This window comes from Colobus angolensis, unplaced genomic scaffold (genome assembly GCF_000951035.1).
Source record: "Colobus angolensis palliatus isolate OR3802 unplaced genomic scaffold, Cang.pa_1.0 Scaffold118, whole genome shotgun sequence".
NCBI lineage: Eukaryota > Metazoa > Chordata > Mammalia > Primates > Cercopithecidae > Colobus > Colobus angolensis.
Window position 1 is genome coordinate 5,786,973 of NW_012112919.1, and position 20,064 is coordinate 5,807,036.

At 35.8% G+C, this 20,064-nt stretch overlaps 1 protein-coding gene across 1 annotated transcript in view; it reads left to right on the forward strand.

The window, feature by feature from the left end:
- Positions 1-20,064, forward strand: part of DNAH6 (dynein, axonemal, heavy chain 6) — a 337,022-nt gene that overhangs the window by 53,839 nt on the left and 263,119 nt on the right. Inside the window, exons 12-14 of the mRNA XM_011925684.1 lie at positions 13,471-13,591; positions 17,309-17,460; positions 19,628-19,780. Coding sequence (XP_011781074.1) covers positions 13,471-13,591; positions 17,309-17,460; positions 19,628-19,780 — 426 coding nt within the window. The remainder of the gene's footprint in view (positions 1-13,470; positions 13,592-17,308; positions 17,461-19,627; positions 19,781-20,064) is intronic.

Below are 20,064 nucleotides of genomic sequence, written 5' to 3' on the forward strand. Positions count from 1 at the left end.
TCACCGTGTTAGCCAGGATGGTCTCGATCTCCTGACCTCGTGATCCACCCGTCTCGGCCTCCCAAAGTGCTGGGATTACAGGCTTGTGCCACCGCGCCCGGCCATACTCCATGTATGTTCTAATTCTAAAATTTCATCCTAGGTTTTTGTGTTTTTTGCATTAATACTTATACTAAGGAGGATATTCCACAACCTTATTTCATTTACTAACTACCAGATTTTCTGGTACCAAAATAGTTTTCTGATTCATCAACTTTCTCTCCCTTAGACAATTTTTTTTATATTATGACTATAACATTTGTAATTAAAAGTTATATTTTCAATTCAGAGAGCCAAGAATAATGGCAACTGTCTAAATATGAATCACCCACATATCTTCCAAAATTAGTAAGAACCTACAAGAAAAAGAAATAAAACTAAACAAAATTTATGCCCTTAGGAAGAAACTGAAAGAAAGAGAATACCCAAGTGTCAAATTACCTCTGAGTAGAAAAATAAACACATATACCAATGAGCTTTCTTCCTCATGCTCCTGCCACAGCCTTTGCAGACAGTGAGGCCAATCCTTGGGAAATCTACAAAAGAGAGAAGCAAGGAGCTAGCAGTTAATCTAAGAAGCTGAGGCTAATCTAAAGTCACAGCCAGAAAGAAGCCTATCCTACATGCAAAAATGATTTTAAAAAGTTCTGGTGTATCAGAGGACTGACTACAGGAAGGAGACTTAAAAGTGAAGGCTACTCAAGATGCCATTAGTTCTGGGGGAGGAAATAAGGTTAAAAATAAAAATTAAAAAGTTTTAAAAATTTCTAAAGAAGATGAGGCATTATGTGAACACTGGATGGTGCAGAGAAAATGAAGCAACTACTGAAAATGTAAGTTCTGTAAAACAAAAAAGAACCTACTTGGGAGGCTGAGGTGGGAAGATTACTTGAGCTCCAGAAGCAAAGGCTGTAGTGAGCCAAGATCATGCCACTGCACTCCGGCCTGGGGAGCAGAGCAAGACTCTGTCTCAAGAAAAAATCAAATAAATGAGAGTGTATCCAACTCTTTTCCTGTCACCATAAAATAAAATAAAATATATTTCATTTTGTTCCACTGACAGAACAGAATGCTCTTGAACTAAAAATCTTATAAATCACCCAATCCCTGAGCTAAAGAAATTAAAATAGATTACATGCAAGTCTACTAACAACCATGAAGCAAAAACAACACTACACACTGAAGTAAATATTCTCAAAGAAGTACTCAAATATACAAAAAGCCACAATGAATTAAAAATTAAAATTTAAAAATATAAATGGAAGGGAAAAAAGACAAAATCATCTCAGAAATGAAGACTAAATTACACAGTGCTCAAAGGAGAATAAGGTCAAAAGTTTAACATGACTAGAAGAATGATGGGAAACCAAAGTAATGAGTATAGAAGAAAGATAAGAAAACAACCAAGAGAATGAATGAAAATAAGATAGAGAAATCAGTAAAGTGGTTCAGAGAGAAAATAATTATAATGGAAGACAGGCAAAGAAGAAATAACATACATATAATTGGTGTGTCTGTAAGAGAAAAACAAAAGAAGAGGATACAGCAAACATTTATTTATAACTGTAGTTCAGGAAAAGAAAATTTGAATGTATATATTGAAAGGGCCTACAGAGTTCCTTGGAAAATTACCCACAACAATCAACTCTGAGATATAGCCTTTTAAAATTATTAGATTTGAAGGCTAAAGAATGTTTCTGCAGGTCTTACAGAGACAAGAGAATTAGACTAGCATCAGACTTCTCAAAAACAACATAAGAAGTAAGACGATAATGGAGGAGAAATTAAAAAAAAAAAAAAAACCCATGGAAAGAAAATGTGCATCAAGAATTTTATCTAGCCAAGCTAGTCTTTTAAGTATCAAGGCTATACAAAAATAGTTTTCAACATGCAAGAACCCAGGGAATTTGGTACTCATTAGAAATCTACTACACGATGAGTTTTATCCAGCTAAGAAATAACTTTGGGGGAAAAAAGCTGATGCTGATAGGGAACATTTAACATATTTAATTGTAGATCTATATGAGCCTTAAAAAAAAGATAGAGACAAGAATGGGAAGCTAGTATATAAATGTATGTTCTATTGAAGTCAAAATAGTGCAACTTTAAAAATAGAGAAGGAAGAGAATAAGAGAAAAGTAGAATAAGGTTCTTGATTAATGTACAGTTAATAGGCTGGAGTTAAAGAATATCAGTAAAAACCAACAAATCAAAGTATGAAAGGTTAATAAGGAAACAAGTGACTAATGGTATTTTTAAGAAATACATTGTCACTCAGAGAAAGAAAGAAAGAAGCACACATACAACCATAAGACACATAGAAAATAATATGACCAAGTTGGGACCAAATATATCAGTAATGTGATGAATATAAATGAGCTCAATTCATCTATTAAAAGAAAAAGATTTTCAATTTGGCTCCCAAGGCAAGACAAAACAATATTCTGGATACAAGAGAGAAATCAAAAACAAAATGATTCAGAAAGGTTAAAAAAGAAAAGATGCTCAATGTTGTAGGGGCAAATGTAAACAATAAGAAAATGGGGCTTGTGATCCTCTGAGTCAGGGATCCTTAATGCCAGATGCTATGATTTGCTAAGAGACCTCACAGGACTCAGTGTATAATTTTACTCATGGCTATGATGTATTACGGTGTAAGGATATAAAACAAAATTAACAAATGGAAAAGGCACATGGGATAAAGTTCAGAGGAAACCAGGCACAGCTTCCAAGAGTCCTCTCCAGTGGAGTCACACAGGAGGCACTTAATTCCTCCAGCAGTGGATTTTGACAACACAAATGAAATATCATGGAAGCTCATTAGAGTCTCAATGATGAAGGTTTTATTTGAGGACTGGCTTCTTTTTGGTAGAATGATATATTTTCCTTTGGGTATTGATATGGTTTCGCTGTGTTCCACCCAAATCTTATCTTGAATTGTAGCTCCCGTAATCCCCAAGTGTAGTGTGAGGGACCTAGTAGGAGGTAATTGAATCATGGGAGCGGGTTTTCCCGTGCTGTTCTCGTGATAGTGAGTAAGTCTCATGAGATCTGATGGTTTCATAAAGGGCAGTTCCCCTGCACATGATCTCTTGCCTGCTACCACTTAAGATTCACCTTTGCTCCTCCTCTGCCTTCTGCCATGATTGTGAGGCCTCCCCAGCCATGTGGAACTATGAGTCCATTAAACCTCTTTTTGTTTATAAAGTCCTTAGTCTTGGGTATGTCTTTATTAGCAGTGTGAGAACAGACTAATACATGTACATACCCAATAATGGGATTGCTGGGTCAAATGGTAGCTCTGTTTTAAGTTCTTTGAGAAATCTCCAAACTGCTTTCCATAGTGGATGAACTAATTTACATTCCCACTAATTGTGTATAAGCATTCCCTTTTCTCCATAGCCTCCCTAGGTATGGAGAAATAACTGCTATTTATTAGCTTTATAATAGCCATTCTGCCTTGTGTGAGATGGCATCTCATCATGGTTTTGATTTGCATTTCTCTGATGATTAATTATAATTAGCATTTTTTCATATGTTTGCTGGCTGCTTGTATGTCTTCTTTTGAGAAGTGTCTATTCATGTATTTTGCCCATTTTTTGGTGAGGTCATTTGTTTTTTTGCTTGTTGATTTAAGTTTTTAATAGATTATGGATATTAGACCTTTGTCAAATGTGTAGTTTGTGAATATATTCTCCCATTATGTAGGTTGTGTGCTTATTGAAAATTTCTTTTGCTGTGCAGGTGCTCTTTAGTTTAATTTTGTGTCACTTGTCAATTTTTGTTTTTGTTGCAATTGTTTTTGCAAACAACCAACAATTCTTTGCCAAGCCTGTGTCGAGAAGGGTATTTTCTAGGTTTTCTTGTAGGAATTTTATAGTTTGAGATTGTGCATTTAAATCTTTAATCCATCTTGAGTTAATTTTTGTATATGGTGAAGGGTAGAGGTGCAGTTTCATTCTTCTGCATATGGCTAGTGAGTTATTCCAGCACCATTTGTTGAATAGGGAATCTTTTCCCCATTGCTTGTTTTTGTCAACTTCATCAAAGATTAGATGGTTGGGGGTGTGCAGCTTTATCTCTGGGTTTTCTGTTCTGTTCTATTGGTCTATGTGTCTGTTTTTGTACCAATACCTTGCCGTTTTGGTTACTGTAGCCTTGTAGCATAGTTTGAAGCCAGGTAATATGCTGCCTTTAGCTTTTTGGTTTTGTTTAGAATTGCTTTGGCTAGTGGGCTCTTTTTTGGTTCCATATGAATTTTAGAATAGTGGTTTTTTTTAATTCTGTGAAAAAAGATGTAAGTAGTTTGATAGGAATTGCATTGAATCTGTAAATTGCTTTGGGCATTATGGCCATTTTAACAATAATGATTCTTCCAGTCCGCGAGCATGGAATCTTTTTCCATCTCTAATTTATTTCAGCAGTGTTTTTGTAGTTATCCATGTAGAAATCTTTTACCTCCTTGGTTTGGCTGTATTCCTAGGCATTTCATTTTGTGTGTATGTGGTTATCAAAAATGGGATTGAGTTATTGATTTGAATCTTAACTTGACCATATAAGGTGTATAGAAATGCTACTGATTTTTGTACATTTATTTTGTATTCCAAAACTTTACTGAAGTCATTTATCAGTTCTAGGGGTCTTTTGGCGGAGTCTTTAGGGGATTTTAGGTATATAATTATGTCATCAGCAAAAAGAGATCATTTGACTTCTTCCCTTCCTATTTGTATGCCTTTTATTTCTTTCTCTTGCGTGATTGCTCTGGCTAGAACTTCCAGTACTATGTTGAATAACAGCAGTAAGGGTGAGCATCCTTGTCTCGTTCTAGGACTCAAGGAGAATGGTTTCAACTTTTGTCCATGCAGTATGATGTTGCTGTGTGTTTGTCATGGATGGCTCTTATTATTTTGAAGTCTGCTCCTTTGATCCCTAGTCTGCTTAGGGATTTTATCATGAAGGGATGTTGCATTTTATCAAAAGCTGTTTCTGTGTCTATTGAGATGATCATATGATTTTTGCTTTTAATTCTATGCATCTGGTGAATCACATTTATTGATTTGCATGTGTTAAAACAGCCTTGAATCCCAGGAATAAAGTCTACTTGTTTGCGGTGTATTAACTTTTTGATGTGCTTCTAGATTCTGTTCACTAGTATTTTGTTAAGGATTTTTTGCATCTATGTTCATCAGGAATATTGGCCTGAAGTTTTCTTTTCTCATTGTGTCTCTGCCAGATATTGGTGTCAGGGTGATACTACCTTAGTATTCAATAGATTGAGTTAGGAATGAAACATTCCTCTTCGATATTTTGGAATAGTTTTACTAGAACTGGTACCAGTTCTTTGTATATCTGGTAGAATTTGACTGTGAATCCATCTGGTCCAGGGCTTTTTGTTTTTTGGTGTTTTTTTTTTTTTTGGTAGTTTTTTTAAAATTATTTATTCAGTTTCTAAACTTGTTACTGGTTTGTTCAGGGTTTCACTGTCATTCTGGTTCAGACTTGGCAGGTTGTGTATTTCCAGGAATTTATCCGTTTCCTCTAGATTTTCTAATTTGTGTATAGAATTGTTCATAATAGTCTCTGAGGATCTTTTTTATTTCTCTAGAATCTGTTGTAATTTCATCTTTGTCAATTCTGGTTGTGTTTATTCTTTTTTCTTTTTATTTGTTAATCCAGAGTCAATTGTTGGAGTGCCAGGTTTAAGTCCTCAATTTCTTTATTAGTTTTCTGCCTCAATGATCAGTCACTGTTAGTGGGCGTATTCAAGGATCCCACTATTGTTGCGTGACTGTCTATGTCTTTTTGTAGGTCTAGAAGTAATTTTTTAATAAATCTGGGTGCTGCAATGTTGGCTGTGTATGTATTTAGAATAGCCAAGTCTTGTTGTTGAATTGTACCCTTTATCACTACGTAATGCCCTTCTTTTTGCTTCTTAATTGGTGTTGGTTTATCCTCTATTTTATCTGATATTATAATAGTGACTCCTGCTCTTTTTAGTTTTCCATTTTCATGGTAGGTCTTTTTTCATCTCTTTACTTTGAGCCTATGGGTGTTGTTACATGTGAGATGGTTCTCTTGAAGACAGCAAATGGTTGAGTCTTGTCTTTTTATCCAGCTATCCTCTCTATGTCTTTTACATGGAGCATTTAGACCACTTAACTAACCCCACATTCAGGTTTAGTTAAAATTGATAATTTTTTAGGGAAATATATTTACTGGAATTATGCACATTAGAAATAGAGCTCCTACTAATATCCACAGAAGATATAGAGAAAGTTACCAAAGAAATACTCTACGAAAAGCCCCAGGCCCAAATGGGGGAAATTTATCAAATCTCCAAAGACTAGATATTCACAATGCCACCTCAATTATTCTAGAATATTGAAAATGCCTGATAGAAAATGCTTCTTTCATGATAGCAGCAAAGAAAGTAATATAGTTAGGAATAAATTTAATAAAAAATGCTAAAAACCCATATGAAGAACACTTTTATGTTTTTAAAAAATCTTCTGTAATACACAAAAATAGGCTTGGAAAAAATTTCTTAAATGGGATGACTCAACATGATAAAGATGATTTTTCTCTCTAGGTTAATTTATCATTTTAATACATGCCAATAAAAATTTCTTAAATGGGATGCCTCAACATGATAACGATGTTTTATTCTCTCTAGGTTAATTTATAATTTTAACACATGCCAATGAAAATACTGACAAGTTTATAATAAAGCTTATATGCATAAATAGATATCTAAGAATAACTACCAAAATGTTGAAAAAAGAAAAGCTATGAGGAGTACTATACTGCCCAAATATTTAATATAAACACTCTATAATTAAAAGAACATGGTACTGGCACATAAATAGCTGTCAGACCAGTAGAATAGAATAGATGCCAGAGTACATATGGAAATGTATAAAATATGTAATATCTCAAATCACTGAGACAAATATGAATTTTTCATAAATGTAGCTGGTACAACTGAATGGCTATTTGGATAAAGATAAAATTAGATCTATGGTTCACATTCTGTGCACCAATATATAGATTAGGGATCTGAAAATAAAATAAAACTGTAAGTAAAGATGGACAAATTCTTTTATGATTTGTTCATAAAAAGGGTTATCTAACCATGACTCAAAAATCTGGATGCAAGAATAGAATGAATTGATAAATTTGATTACACAACAAATCTTTTGCAAAGAAAAATTGTAAACAAAGTAAAAATACACTTATAAACAGGGAGAATCTATTTGTATTACATATTACAGCTAAGGGCTAATATTTCTAATACTAGAGAGAGGGGAAACCAAAACTAGGTAGAAAAATGATCAAAACACATTCTTCACAGACATAGAAAAAAACTGCTTTAAAATTCATATGGAACCAAAAAAGAGCCTGTATAGCCAAGACATCCTAAGCAAAAAGAACAAAGCTGGAAGCATCACACTACTCAACTTCAAACTATACTACAAGGCTACCTTAACCAAAACAGCATGGTACTGGTACAAAACAGACATGTAGACCAATGGCATAAAATAGAGATCTCAGAAATAAAACTGCACAGCCATCTGATCTTCAACAAACCTAACAAAAACAATCAATGGGTAAAGGATTCCCTATTTGATAAATGGTGCTAGGAGAACTGGCTAGCCATATGCAGAAAATTGAGACTGGACCCCTTCCTTACACCTTATACAAAAATTAACTCAAGATGGATTAAAGATTTAAATGTAAAACCCAAAACTATAAAAATTATAGAAGAAAATCTAGGCAATATCATTCAGGACATAGGCATAGGCAAAGATCTCATGACAAAACATCAAAAGCAATTGCAACAAAAGCAAAAATTGACAAATGGGATTTAATTAAACTAAAGAGCTTCTGCACAACAAAAGAAACTATCATCAGAGTGAACAAACAACCTACAGAATAGGAAAACTTTCTGCAATCTGGGCAAAGGACATGAACAGACATTTCTCAAAAGAAGACATTTATGTGGCATATATATATTATATAATATGTGGCATATATATATCTATAAACTCAACATCACTGATCATTACAGAAATGCAAATCAAAACCACAAAGAGATACCATCTCACACCACTCAGAATGGCAATTATTAAAACGTCAAGAAACAACAGATGATGGTGAGGCTGTGGAGAAATAGGAAGGCTTTTTACACTGTTGGTGAAATTAGTTCAACCTTTATGGAAGACAGTGTGGTGATTCCTCAAAGACCTAGAACCAGAAATACCATTTGACCCAGAAATCTCATTCCTGGGTATATACCCAAAGGAATATTCATTCTGTTATAAAGATATATGCACACACATATTCATTGCAGCACTATTCACAATCACGAAGACATGGAATTAATCCAAATGCCCATAAGCGATAGACTGGATAAAGAAAATGTGGTATATATACACCATGGAATACTATGCAGCCATAAAAAAGAATGAGATCATGTAGATCATGTCCTGTGCTGGAGCTGGAAGCCATTATCCTCAACAAACTAACACATAAACAGAAAACACCACGTATTCTCACTTATAAGTGGAAGCTGAACAATGAGAACACATGGACACAGGGAGGGGAATAACACACACTGGGACCCATCAGGGTGTGTGGAGAGGAAGAACAACAGGATAAATAGCAAATACATGTGGAGCTTAATACCTAGGTGATGGGTTTATAGGTGCAACAAACCACCATGGCATACATTTACCTATGTAACAAACCTGCATATCCTATCCTGCACATGTATCCTGGAACTTAAAATTAAATCGTTTAATTTAATTTTTAAAAAAGAAAAATGGTCAAAACTTATGATAAAAAGTTCATAAACATAGCATCTAAACGTATGAAAAGGTAGTCTACTCATAAGATTAATGAGAATTAAAACTAAGATATAATTTCTCAACTATCAGATTAGCAAAATTAAAAAGTATACCAACACTTGCTGGTGATTACCCTATGGGTAAATAAACGCTCTCACATTATGCTTGTGGGAATGCAAAAAATAAAAGAACATTTTGCAAAATAAAACTATACATACATTTATTTACCTTTTGATCCAACAATACAACCTTTAAAATGTATCCTAAAAATACGTTTTCAACAATACATAAGTACATATGCACTAGATTACTTATTGCAGCATTGTTTATGAGTGCAAAATATTGGAAACTACCAAAATAGCCATGTATAGAAAAATTATTGAATAATCTATGGTATATCCACACAAAGGAATACTATGCGGCCGAATAAATGGATGAAGAAGTGGTTATTAATTAATATAAAGTGATTTCCAGGACATATTGTTAGATGGAAAAGGCAAAGTACAAAAGAATATCTATCTATAGTATACTACTGTTTATGTCAGAAGTAGGAAGGAAAGAGAGATAAACCAGAAACTAAGGAAATTAGCTACCTAGAGGAGGTAATGTGAATGGTGTAGGAAGGGTGAGGAAGGTGGGTAAGAAGTGAAAAAAAATGGGGAAGTGACTATTTTCTAAGTATACCTTTTAATATAGTTCTAAAAATACCAACAAAATGGAGAGCAAAACCCTAAAACAAAATACAAACAAAAAAAAATAAACCCACATGTATTTCAAGTGAAATACATAACCACACTAAAGGGATGGGGGAAAATAACTAAACTAAGTAACTTTTGAGCACAATATTTTGGCCATGTACCCTGAGGATGAAAAACCACCATAACTGCAGCAAATACTGAACTCTGGTTAATAGGTTTGTTTTTTGCAGTGGTGTTAGTGTATTAGCAATGCTGAAACTACTTTCTGTGTATTTTATTTAGACTTGAGCAAAACAAATAAATGTATTGTGAATGATGAAATGAGGTTACTCATCCTCAGAAAGGGAGTTACAAATATGGAAGAGGGAAGGCTGGAATGAACTCTATGTTGTTGCATTGGAATGGAGTTGTGAACTCATGGATTTTAATTGATCTGTAGAAAGATAAAGAAATGTGTAGGGTTTCGTGATTGTATGTGGGGTGTATGTGTGTTTCCTAGACCTGTCTGCTGAAATAGCCTACAAGCAATGACATCCCAATACCAATGAGCACATCTAGTATCCACATGTTAGTTTCTATATATCATTCCCAATTGAAAGGAACTCTCTTTGTTCTTTTTGCAGAACTCTCTTCTTCAAGGGGCGGGGGGAGGACAGTACAATATGAGCCTTGAGAATATTATTCAGCTAAAAAATAAGAACATGCCCAAATAACAATGGAGACATGTAGAAAAGACAAAAAGCCACCTCGAAGGGTCTCCCTGGTGAGAGGTGAAGCCAGCTAGACTTCCTGGGTTGAGTGGGGACTTGGAGAACTTAATTTTGTCTAGCTAGAGGATTGTAAATGCACCAATCAGCACTCTGTGTCTAGCTGAAGGATTGTAAATGCACCAATCAGCACTCTGTGAAAATGCACCAATCAGAGCTCTGTGTCTTGCTAAAGGATTGTAAATGCGCCAATCAGCACTCTGTAAAATGGACCAATCAGCACTCTGTAAGATGGACCAATCAGCAGGATGTGGACAGGGCCAAATAAGGGAATAAAAGCTGGCGGCCCAAGCCAGCAGCGACAACCTGCTCGGGTCCCCTTCCACACTGTGGAAGCTTTGTTCTTTTGCTCTTCACAATAAATCTTGCTGCTGCTCTCTCTTTGGGTGTGCACTACCTTTAAGAGCTGTAAAACTCACTGCAAAGGTCTGCAGCTTCACTCCTGAAGTCAGCAAGACCACGAACCCAATGGGAGGAACAAACAACTCCGGAAACACCATCTTTAAGAGCTGTAACACTCACTGCAAAGGTCTGCAGCTTCACTCCTGAAGTCAGCAAGACCACGAACCCAATGGGAGGAACAAACAACTCCGGAAACACCATCTTTAAGAGCTGTAACACTCTCTGCAAGAGGCTGAGGCTTCATTCTTGAAGTCAGCGAGACCAGGAACCCACCAGAAGGAACCAATTCTGGACACACTGGGACAATTTGATCAGCACCAAATCCCTTGAATAAAATGAGAATATATGAGTCCATGTTGTGAAATAATGAATTAACTAACTAATTAATTGAATGAGTGAGAAGAGAAAGTTTTTCCTTTGGTAGAATGCAAACAAATGTAGAAAGAAAACACCATTAGAAGATTCACTGCAGAAGCCATCAGCAATCAGCAAGAATCTCTGATGTGTACTAAAACGAGTATGCAAAAGTATGATGAGAAATGGAGTATTTACATAGCCTCAAATTCTCTGTCTATAAGCTACTTATTGCTTTCAAAGGGAAAAATAGTTTACAGTGATAAGTCTGCCAAACACTGCCTTAGCCAATGTGTTAATATTACCAGTAATGAGACAAATCAACAAGTGCCTTGTGAGATGCTGCAAAGAACATACATCACTTATGTGTTATTACTGCCAAAAATTTAAATCTGAGTCTCATAATGAGTAAATATAAAACACACACATGCACATATACACACAACTGAGGTGCCTTTAAGAAATGTGAAGATCATGCAAGGCAAAGAAAGATTGAGATATTGTCCCAGATTAAAGAAAACCAGCCGGGCGCAGTGACTCATGCCTGTAGTTCCAGCACTTTGAGAGGCTGAGGCGGGCGGATCACAAGGTCAGGAGTTCAAGATCAGCCTAGCCAAGATTGTGAAACTCCGTCTCTACTAAAAAATACAAAAAAAAATAGCGTGGTAGTGGGTGCCTGTAATCCCAGCTACTCAGGAGGCTGAGACAGAGAATTGCTTGAACCCGGGAGGTGGAGGTGGAGGTTGCAGTGAGCCGAGCCTGGGTGACAGAGCGAGACTCTGTCTCAAAAAAAAAAAAAAGAAAAGAAGAAAAAAGAAAACCAAAAAGATATGAAAAGATGCAATACATGATCCTAGGTAGGAAAGTAGACCAGAACAGAACAAAAAATGTTTTTTCCTTTTACTATGAAATTCGTTACTGGAACAAATGGTAGAATTTGTATGAGGTCGGTAATTAGGTAACAGTATTAATATTCATGTTAATTTCCTGATTTGGACCATTATACTGTGGTTATGTAAGAAAATGTCCTTGTGTTTAGTAAGCAACCCCTGAAATATTTAGGCATAAATGTGCCACATGTCTGTAACCTTCTCCCAAATGGTTCAGAGTATAATAATAGGTATATATAGAGAGACTTATAAATTAAATATGATAAATTGTTGAAATTTAGGGAATTTTGGTGACAGAAATATGAAATTCTTTGTGCTATCCCAGCAACACTCTTGTGAATCATACATTGTTTCAAAATAAAAATGTTTTGAAACCATATTTTGAACATTGGTGGGGCTTTCCATTTACAAGTCTTATATTGTTTCTAGCACCTGCGTGATGACGTATCAGAGATACTATTTAGTCAGCGCAAAGGAAACATAGTTTGATAAAGTTCTTTTTCAATGTTTATTATAAAAAAAAGAAACAGCAGAAACATTCTGGAATATTCATAAAAGCCTATTAAAGCAAAACAAATGAACAAATAACTAAATGTAGACATATAGGGCATGTGTTATTCTTTGTAATTAAATTTTCTGCTACCGCAAGGCATAACTGAGTCACTTTCCCTAGCTTTGGTGTGTTGGATTTGTGCAATTCCGTTGATCACCTCTAGTTTTCCTAGGACAAATTTCAGGCTTTTACAAGTCTTGGTAGAAAACACAAGGAAAAGGTGTGGAACACAGCCAAGTAGGCATGGACCAAGACCAACAGCAGGTGAATCCTAACTGCCTTTCATAGACTTTGAACATATGATAATATATGTTGACATAGTTATTAAAGGGACTGAAATGATTAGAAATCATTGTCTTGGTTTAAAAACCCAAGTGGGGAAATATGGGTTAGAACCGAGTTTAAGAGAGGTGGAAAAAAAAGGTTTTATTATGGCAAAGTATGAAGGACATTTTGGAATAAGAGACTGACCAATGCCAAGGATTTGATAGTAAGATTAAGCAAGTGATTTTGTGGGCATGCTAAATAGGTTTGCCTTTGCTCAAAAACGCTTTGACGTAAAATATGCAGTTGGGAAAATAAACAAGAATTGCCTCTTTGCCATATGTTTACTGTCAATGTATAAGCTCACCATGAAGCAGAAACAAATTGTAAGTGTGTTTCCTTTCAGTCACAGGAATAATTCTTCAAAAGTCAGGTTTAAAGATGAATTTTTTTTTATTTCATAACAGTTTCTTCTTGAATCCATGAATTACTCCTTGACATCAAGAATGTATCTTCCTTCATTCATGTTTCCCAAATCAAAACATACTATTGGGCATAGAGTATGTGTGCTTGCTTGTTTCTTTGTTTAGTTGTATTGAATTAAATTCTGCTTAACAAAAATACGGTCATATTTGTCTGCTTATTTATAACATTTAGGAAACCATTCAGGCAGCATTTGAATCGGCCCGCCTCTACGCAGCTACCTTTGAAAAGTTCCAGATATTCTTCAAGGAAAATGAAAGTCTTGATTTACAAGCTCTTAAACTTCAGGAACCTGGTAACTTGTCCATTTCTACTTACTAATTATTTTTATAGGGAAATGAGATTTGTCATCTTTTAGGATTCTGTTTGGTGGTGTTTGGGTACCCAAATGGTAGCCCAAAAGAGTTGGCCTGACAAAAGGCAAGAGTTAATTCATTTCCAGGTTATTTTCTATAGAATTACTTTTTTCCTTTCTCCTTATTCAGTATTACTGTTTTATTTCAGGATATTATGGAAAGCAGTTCCTTCCTAATTGCTGATCGTTTAGTTTAAAGTTGTATCGGTGCTAAGAATATATAACCTGCATATGAGAAGGAGTTGAAAGGAATGGATACCTCTACCAATTCCATTAAATAAAGTTTACATAAGTTTTTCTATCTCAGGAACTTACTCTTTTTTCTTCTGGGACTACATTAAGATCTGGTGGATGTGAATCAACAACTCTTAGTCATGAAATTAGACGTGGGAAAAGCTATTTTATTTCACTAATACTGTCTTTAACAAAAGAAGATGATCTATAATATCCAAGTGCAATTTCAGGCAAGCAAGTTCTCAGAAAATTATAAAAAATAAGTATATTTGTTTGCTATTTTAAAACATGATGCATGTCTTTCATATTTTTTGTTTCATGAGCTTTCTTTATTTTCTTATATATAAATATAATTACTTTGATACTTTGCTCTATGAACCAGCACTAATTTTTTGTTTTTGTATTTATGTTTCTCTTTCAATTCCTTATTCTTTATTATGCTGAAGCGTTTTAAAGTAAATTAGACACTGCATTCTTAAGTTAAATAATTCAATAGGCATCTCTAAAACATGTTTCTACAGAATGAAAATAGTATCATCCCACACCACTCCCCCCACCAAAATAGCAATTCCTTAATATCTTCACTTACTCCATATTCAAAATTCCCCAAGTAAAGCAGCTTCCAGCTGATTTGGCCAGGGATCAAGTCCAAGATCAGGCATTGTATCTGATTGTTAAGTCCCTTAAATTTTAAAAATCTGAAACTGACTCCTTTTTTTCAAGATACTAAGTTGTTAGACCAACATGGGGCCCCAATTTAGAAAGCAAAATTTAGACAAGCCTACTTCCACTGTTCTTTGGCAACACGATCACACGGAGACTTAGTGTGTGCTGAACAGAAGCACACTGACAGGGACGTGAGGACATGGTGCCTCCTGTGCTATGTCATGGCATCACAGTGGCAGCAGGTGATTGAAGCCTGGAATTTTGGCACAAGAAGGAGGCCTGATCAAAATAGCCAGTTCTAATCCCTGAGCTCTTCTACTCATATCCTGAGCCCAAGGCTTCCTAGCCTCCTGCTACCACAGTCCTCACATTGGATAACTGTGATCCCTCAGCAAGTTCCCATCAGGGTGCAGTCCCCTGTCTCCCAGGTTGCTCTTCAGCTAGTCCTACCTTGTCTTGCTGGTCCTGCCTTTGAAACCCAATCCTGGAACCAAATCTCCCAGTCCCAACACTCTGATGGCTGCGACTTTGGAGTACCTTGGCCTGGACTCCTAACCTCTGTGCTCCTCCTCTGTTTGGAACCCCCCAATACATCCTAAACCACTAAATCCAATTGTTTGCCAGAGGCTTATAGAGATGGGCTTTGCCCTTGGATATCATCCTTACCTGTTATTTTATATCCTCAAATGACTACAGCATTGCTTAGCACATATTGTAGATTCTTAATAAATGTCTAACTGAACTTTTAGCCAGGCTGCTCCCTGTCCCACCTCAGAGAACAACCAGCAGATAGGTTCTGGCTTCCTGACAAGCAGCCACATTTCACCACCAAATTCCTATAAATGTCAGCATTTGCTAATAATTTCTACACTTAACTGAGCACTTACAGCATGGTAGATACTGTTCTAAGTAATATCTAGACATTTCATCCAATCCTCACAATTCTGAGGAGAGTATTAGTATTACCATTTTATTAAAACAAAAAGCAGATCAATAAGAGATAAGGCAACTTCAAGATTAAACAGCTAGTGAGCAGTTCAGATCTAATTTCTCTGACTTGAAAGCTTGTCTGCTTAACCGTTTTACATACTGCCTCTCCACAGTGGCTCACACCTGTAATCCCAGCACTCTGGGAGGCCGAGGTGAGTGGATCACGAGGTCAGGGTATAAAGACCATCCTGGCTAACATAGTGAAAACTCGTCTCTACTAAAAGTACAAAAAAATTAGCTGGGCGTGGTGGTGGGGGCCTGTAGTCCCAGCTACTTGGGGGGCTGAGGCAGGAGAATGGCATGAACCCGGGAGGCTGAGCTTGCAGTGAGCCAAGATCGCACCGCCACTGCACTCCAGCCTGGGGGACAGTGCAAGACTCCATCTCAATTAAAAAAAAAAAAAAAAAAGAAGAAATCATATTTCCCAACTACTGGCTTTAATCTTTTATTCCTTTTTGGCTATGTGGCCATAGCCCAGTCATACGACTTCAATTGATATCAATTTCTCTATAAAATAAGAGTTTTGGACCAAATCAATGGTTCTGAAAGTTGTGTTCATTGGCACTGTTCTGAGGGATAATTACATGATACCATGAGAAAACATGGTGCTCAAATAAATTTGGAAAATACTAAACAACGCAGCATTATACAGGTATCCTTACCATAGGACTTATTAGAACATGTAACATTAATTTGGTTGACTTTCAAAAATACACGAATCAAAACCTTCTGAAGTGAGTAAGGGAGATAATTGCTGTTTCTGTTTTATATTATGAGGAAGCTGAAGCTCAGAAAGACTAAGTGACTTTCCCAAGGCCACACATGGGTTAAAGACCTGAGCTCAGGTCTTCTAATACTTTCTCTGGTGTGTTCTTTATACTATATCAAACTACCCCTTATAATTAGGAGAAGAGATGGCATGAGTAAAGGCAGGAAACAGCACCCTTTTCTCTTTGGGGTGGTGGAGGAAGGTTATGGAAAGAGGAAAAAGGGCAGACAGTAAGGAAATCCATTTGACCCAAATGTAGGAGGTAATTAGAAATAAAATTAGCTAAATTTTTAGAGGCCCAGAAGGTACAGAATTTTGAAAGAAAGCAGAGAAGTTTAGAATTGTATATGCATTACAGAGAGAGCTATTTTTGTCTGATAGTATGATGAGAGTATATTTAAAGATAATCAGGTTTCCATTGGTTCCAGATGGATTGGATGAGGGAGAAAATAGAGGCAAGAAGATTATCAAAATGCAACTGCAGCATATGCAAATTGATAAAGGCCTTGACCATGATGTAGGGTGCAGGAATGGCAGAGAGATGTGTTGGAAAGAGGAATGGAGATAATTTTAGCTATGTGTGATCTCTTATGTTTCATAATTCGTTGTTTATATTCTCAAAATGCTTCTTTACTTTGAGATACCATGTGGGAGAGAACATTTAGATTAAGCCCAACTTGAAACCAACCTAGCTCTGAAATTTCATCAATTCCATACTAGGTTCTCTAATGCACTTGCAAATTATTTTCATCTGTCATCTCTTCATAGGAGCCAGAAGACATATTTACATTATAAAATATTAGTTTATCACGAGAATAAAATACTATAAAGCAATCCAAATTAGCATTTTAAAGTTACATGAGATACTCTAACTACAGATAATAACATTATACATACATGTGTAAATGTATCAATGCAATGATTTTTAATATATTTTGTAATGATCTTTTAAAATCCAATATGGTATATTCTATGCTTTATGTGAATTTTTTTTGTAGATATTAACTTTTTTAGTGAACAACTGGAAAAATACCACAAACAGCACAAGGACGCAGTAGCTCTCAGACCCACCAGAAATGTAGGATTGCTGCTCATTGACACTAGGCTGCTAAGAGAAAAATTAATTCCATCACCTTTGCGATGCTTAGAGGTAACTATAAACTAGAAAAAAATTTAATTTTTTCTCTACAATTATTTTATGATTTTTCTACTGCACAGAAACCTATTATTATTTATTTTATAGTATTGCAAATGTATAAATTAACATAATACTATTGGACATCCTTAATTTCTAAGAAAAGCTCTATAGTCTTTTTGTCACAAGCAGAATCAGCTTTTAGATGAGATAATGGAGGGGACTGCAGGACTCACACTGGCCTCTTGCTCCTACTCCATTTTCTATTGTCGGAGCATTTCAAGACCTGCAGAGAGGATACTGCTATAACAGCTCAATATCCCAGAGGCAGTGATGGTTGATTCTAGACCACCAAGATCAAGTTTAGGAAATCATTTTCTGATCTGGAATTGTCCCTACAGGTCTGATTATGTTTTGGTAAGTTATAGAACTAGGGAAATTTCTGTAATAAGTTTCAGAACCAATACAATAACTTCCTCTGGAGCCAGAGTATACTTGTATCTTCCCGATGCCCACAGAGAGACAATGATATAAAGCAGGGATTGGAAAACTGTAGCCCACGGAGCCAACCCAGCCTGCCTCTTGTTTTGTATACAGTTTTATCGGAACACAGCCGTGACAATGGTTTACATATCATCTATGGCCGCTTTCTTCCTAGAAAGACAAAGTTTAGTCATTGTGACAGAGACTGTATTGACTGCAAATCTAAAATATTTACTATCTGGCCCTTATAGAAAACATTTTCTGGCCCCAATAGATGATAGAAGATAGAGCACTATATAAAAGAGTACAGACCTGAGTGTTAATATGTTCTGTTATTAATTAATTGTATAGTATTGGGCTTCCTTCTAGAGTTTTGCTTCTTCATCTGGTTAAAAAAAAAAAAGAAATATATATATATATATATATATACTTATTTATGTATATATAATTATTATATAACTGGAGCAAACTTAATTCCATTTCAACAAGCATTTTTTAGCTACTGTATGCTTGAGAAATATTTCAGTATAAATTTACTGTAAGCCCAAGAAAACTGAGCTCAAACTGGCTTAAGCAATCAGAAGAGTTATTGGCATATGCATCTAAAAAGTCCAGAGATTGGGTCAATATCAAGGAGGTATGATCTAGTAGCTCAGTGGTGTTACCAAGGAACCAATTCTTTCCTTCTTTTTCCTGAACCTCCTATGTGCAGGCTTCATCCTCAGATGTTTGTGAAATGATTGTCAAAAGCTTCACAAGCCAATTATTTGTTTGTATAGAGAGAGAAAGAGAAAGATTGGGGTTCTGAGTATATATCTCTCTCAGCCATAAATAAAAGTGTGGGCCTTTATCTGATTGAATCAACTAAAGTCAGAGGTTCACACATGATATGGTTTAGCTTTGCGTTCCCACCCAAATCCCATCTTGAATTGTAATCCCCAGGTGTTAAGGGAGGAACCTGACAGAAAGTGATTGATTTATGGGGGTGGTTTCCCCCATGCCATTCTCCTGACAGTAAGTGAATTTTCACAAGATCTGATGGTTTTATAAATCGTGGTTTTTCCTGCACTCTCACATACTTCTCCTTCCTGCTGACTTGTGAAGAAGGTGCCTTGCTTCCCCTTCACCTTCTGCCATGTGTGTAAGTTTCCTGAGGCCTCCCCAGCCATGCTGAACTCTGAGTCAATTAAACCTATTTCCTTTATAAATTACCCAGTCTCTGGCAGTTCTTTATAGTAGTGTGGAAATGGACTGATACAACCTTAATCTGATCACTTTGGCCAAAAAAGCCATGTTCCTATTTGCCAAGTGATCAGTCAGACTCCATATTTGTTTCTGAAGGAGAGATCAGTTTCCCCCAAACTGCATGGCTAGCACCCAACATGAAAAGAGTGGGACTGATGCTGAACAGGGCAGCACAATGTCCACTACATAGGACGAAGAAGCAGAAAGGATACTTGCAAGATTTTAGAGCATTTACAGAAAATTTTTGGTAAGCTGTAGAAATGATCTTCAAAACCTGGCCTTCCTGTTGGCACATTTAACTAGCAGTGATTTAATGAGAAAAAAGTCTCTTCGTAAGCACTGCTGCTTCCAATACCTGCTGATTTAACAGATGTCCAATTAGAATTTGTCTAAAATACATATTAAAATGAAAATATTCAATTATTTACAATTCACATGTTATTTTCTTTCTTAGGTGCTAAATTTTATGCTTCCTCATCAAAGCAAGAAAAAAGTGGATGCCATTATCTTTGAGGCACAAGATGCAGAGTATAAACTTGAGTTTGTTCCAACTACTACCACAGAATATGTTCATAGCTTATTATTTCTTGATGAAATTCAGGAACGGGTGAGTTGATTATCTCATGTAACTCAATATTCCAGATCTTATAGTAGGAAGGAAGACATAGTACAAGAAAAAATGAAGGACTAAAGGGCAAAAGACAGCTGTCAAAATACCAGAAACACTTTAAAAGTAAGTGACCATTCTACATCACAGGAATAAAGCCAGCTGACAGTAATCAGACTCTTACAGTCAGGCATCATATTACATTTTCTACATGCATTACATTTTTAATTCTCACAAAAGCTTAAGAAGTGTTGATGTTTATCCTCATTCTGCAGATAAGGAAA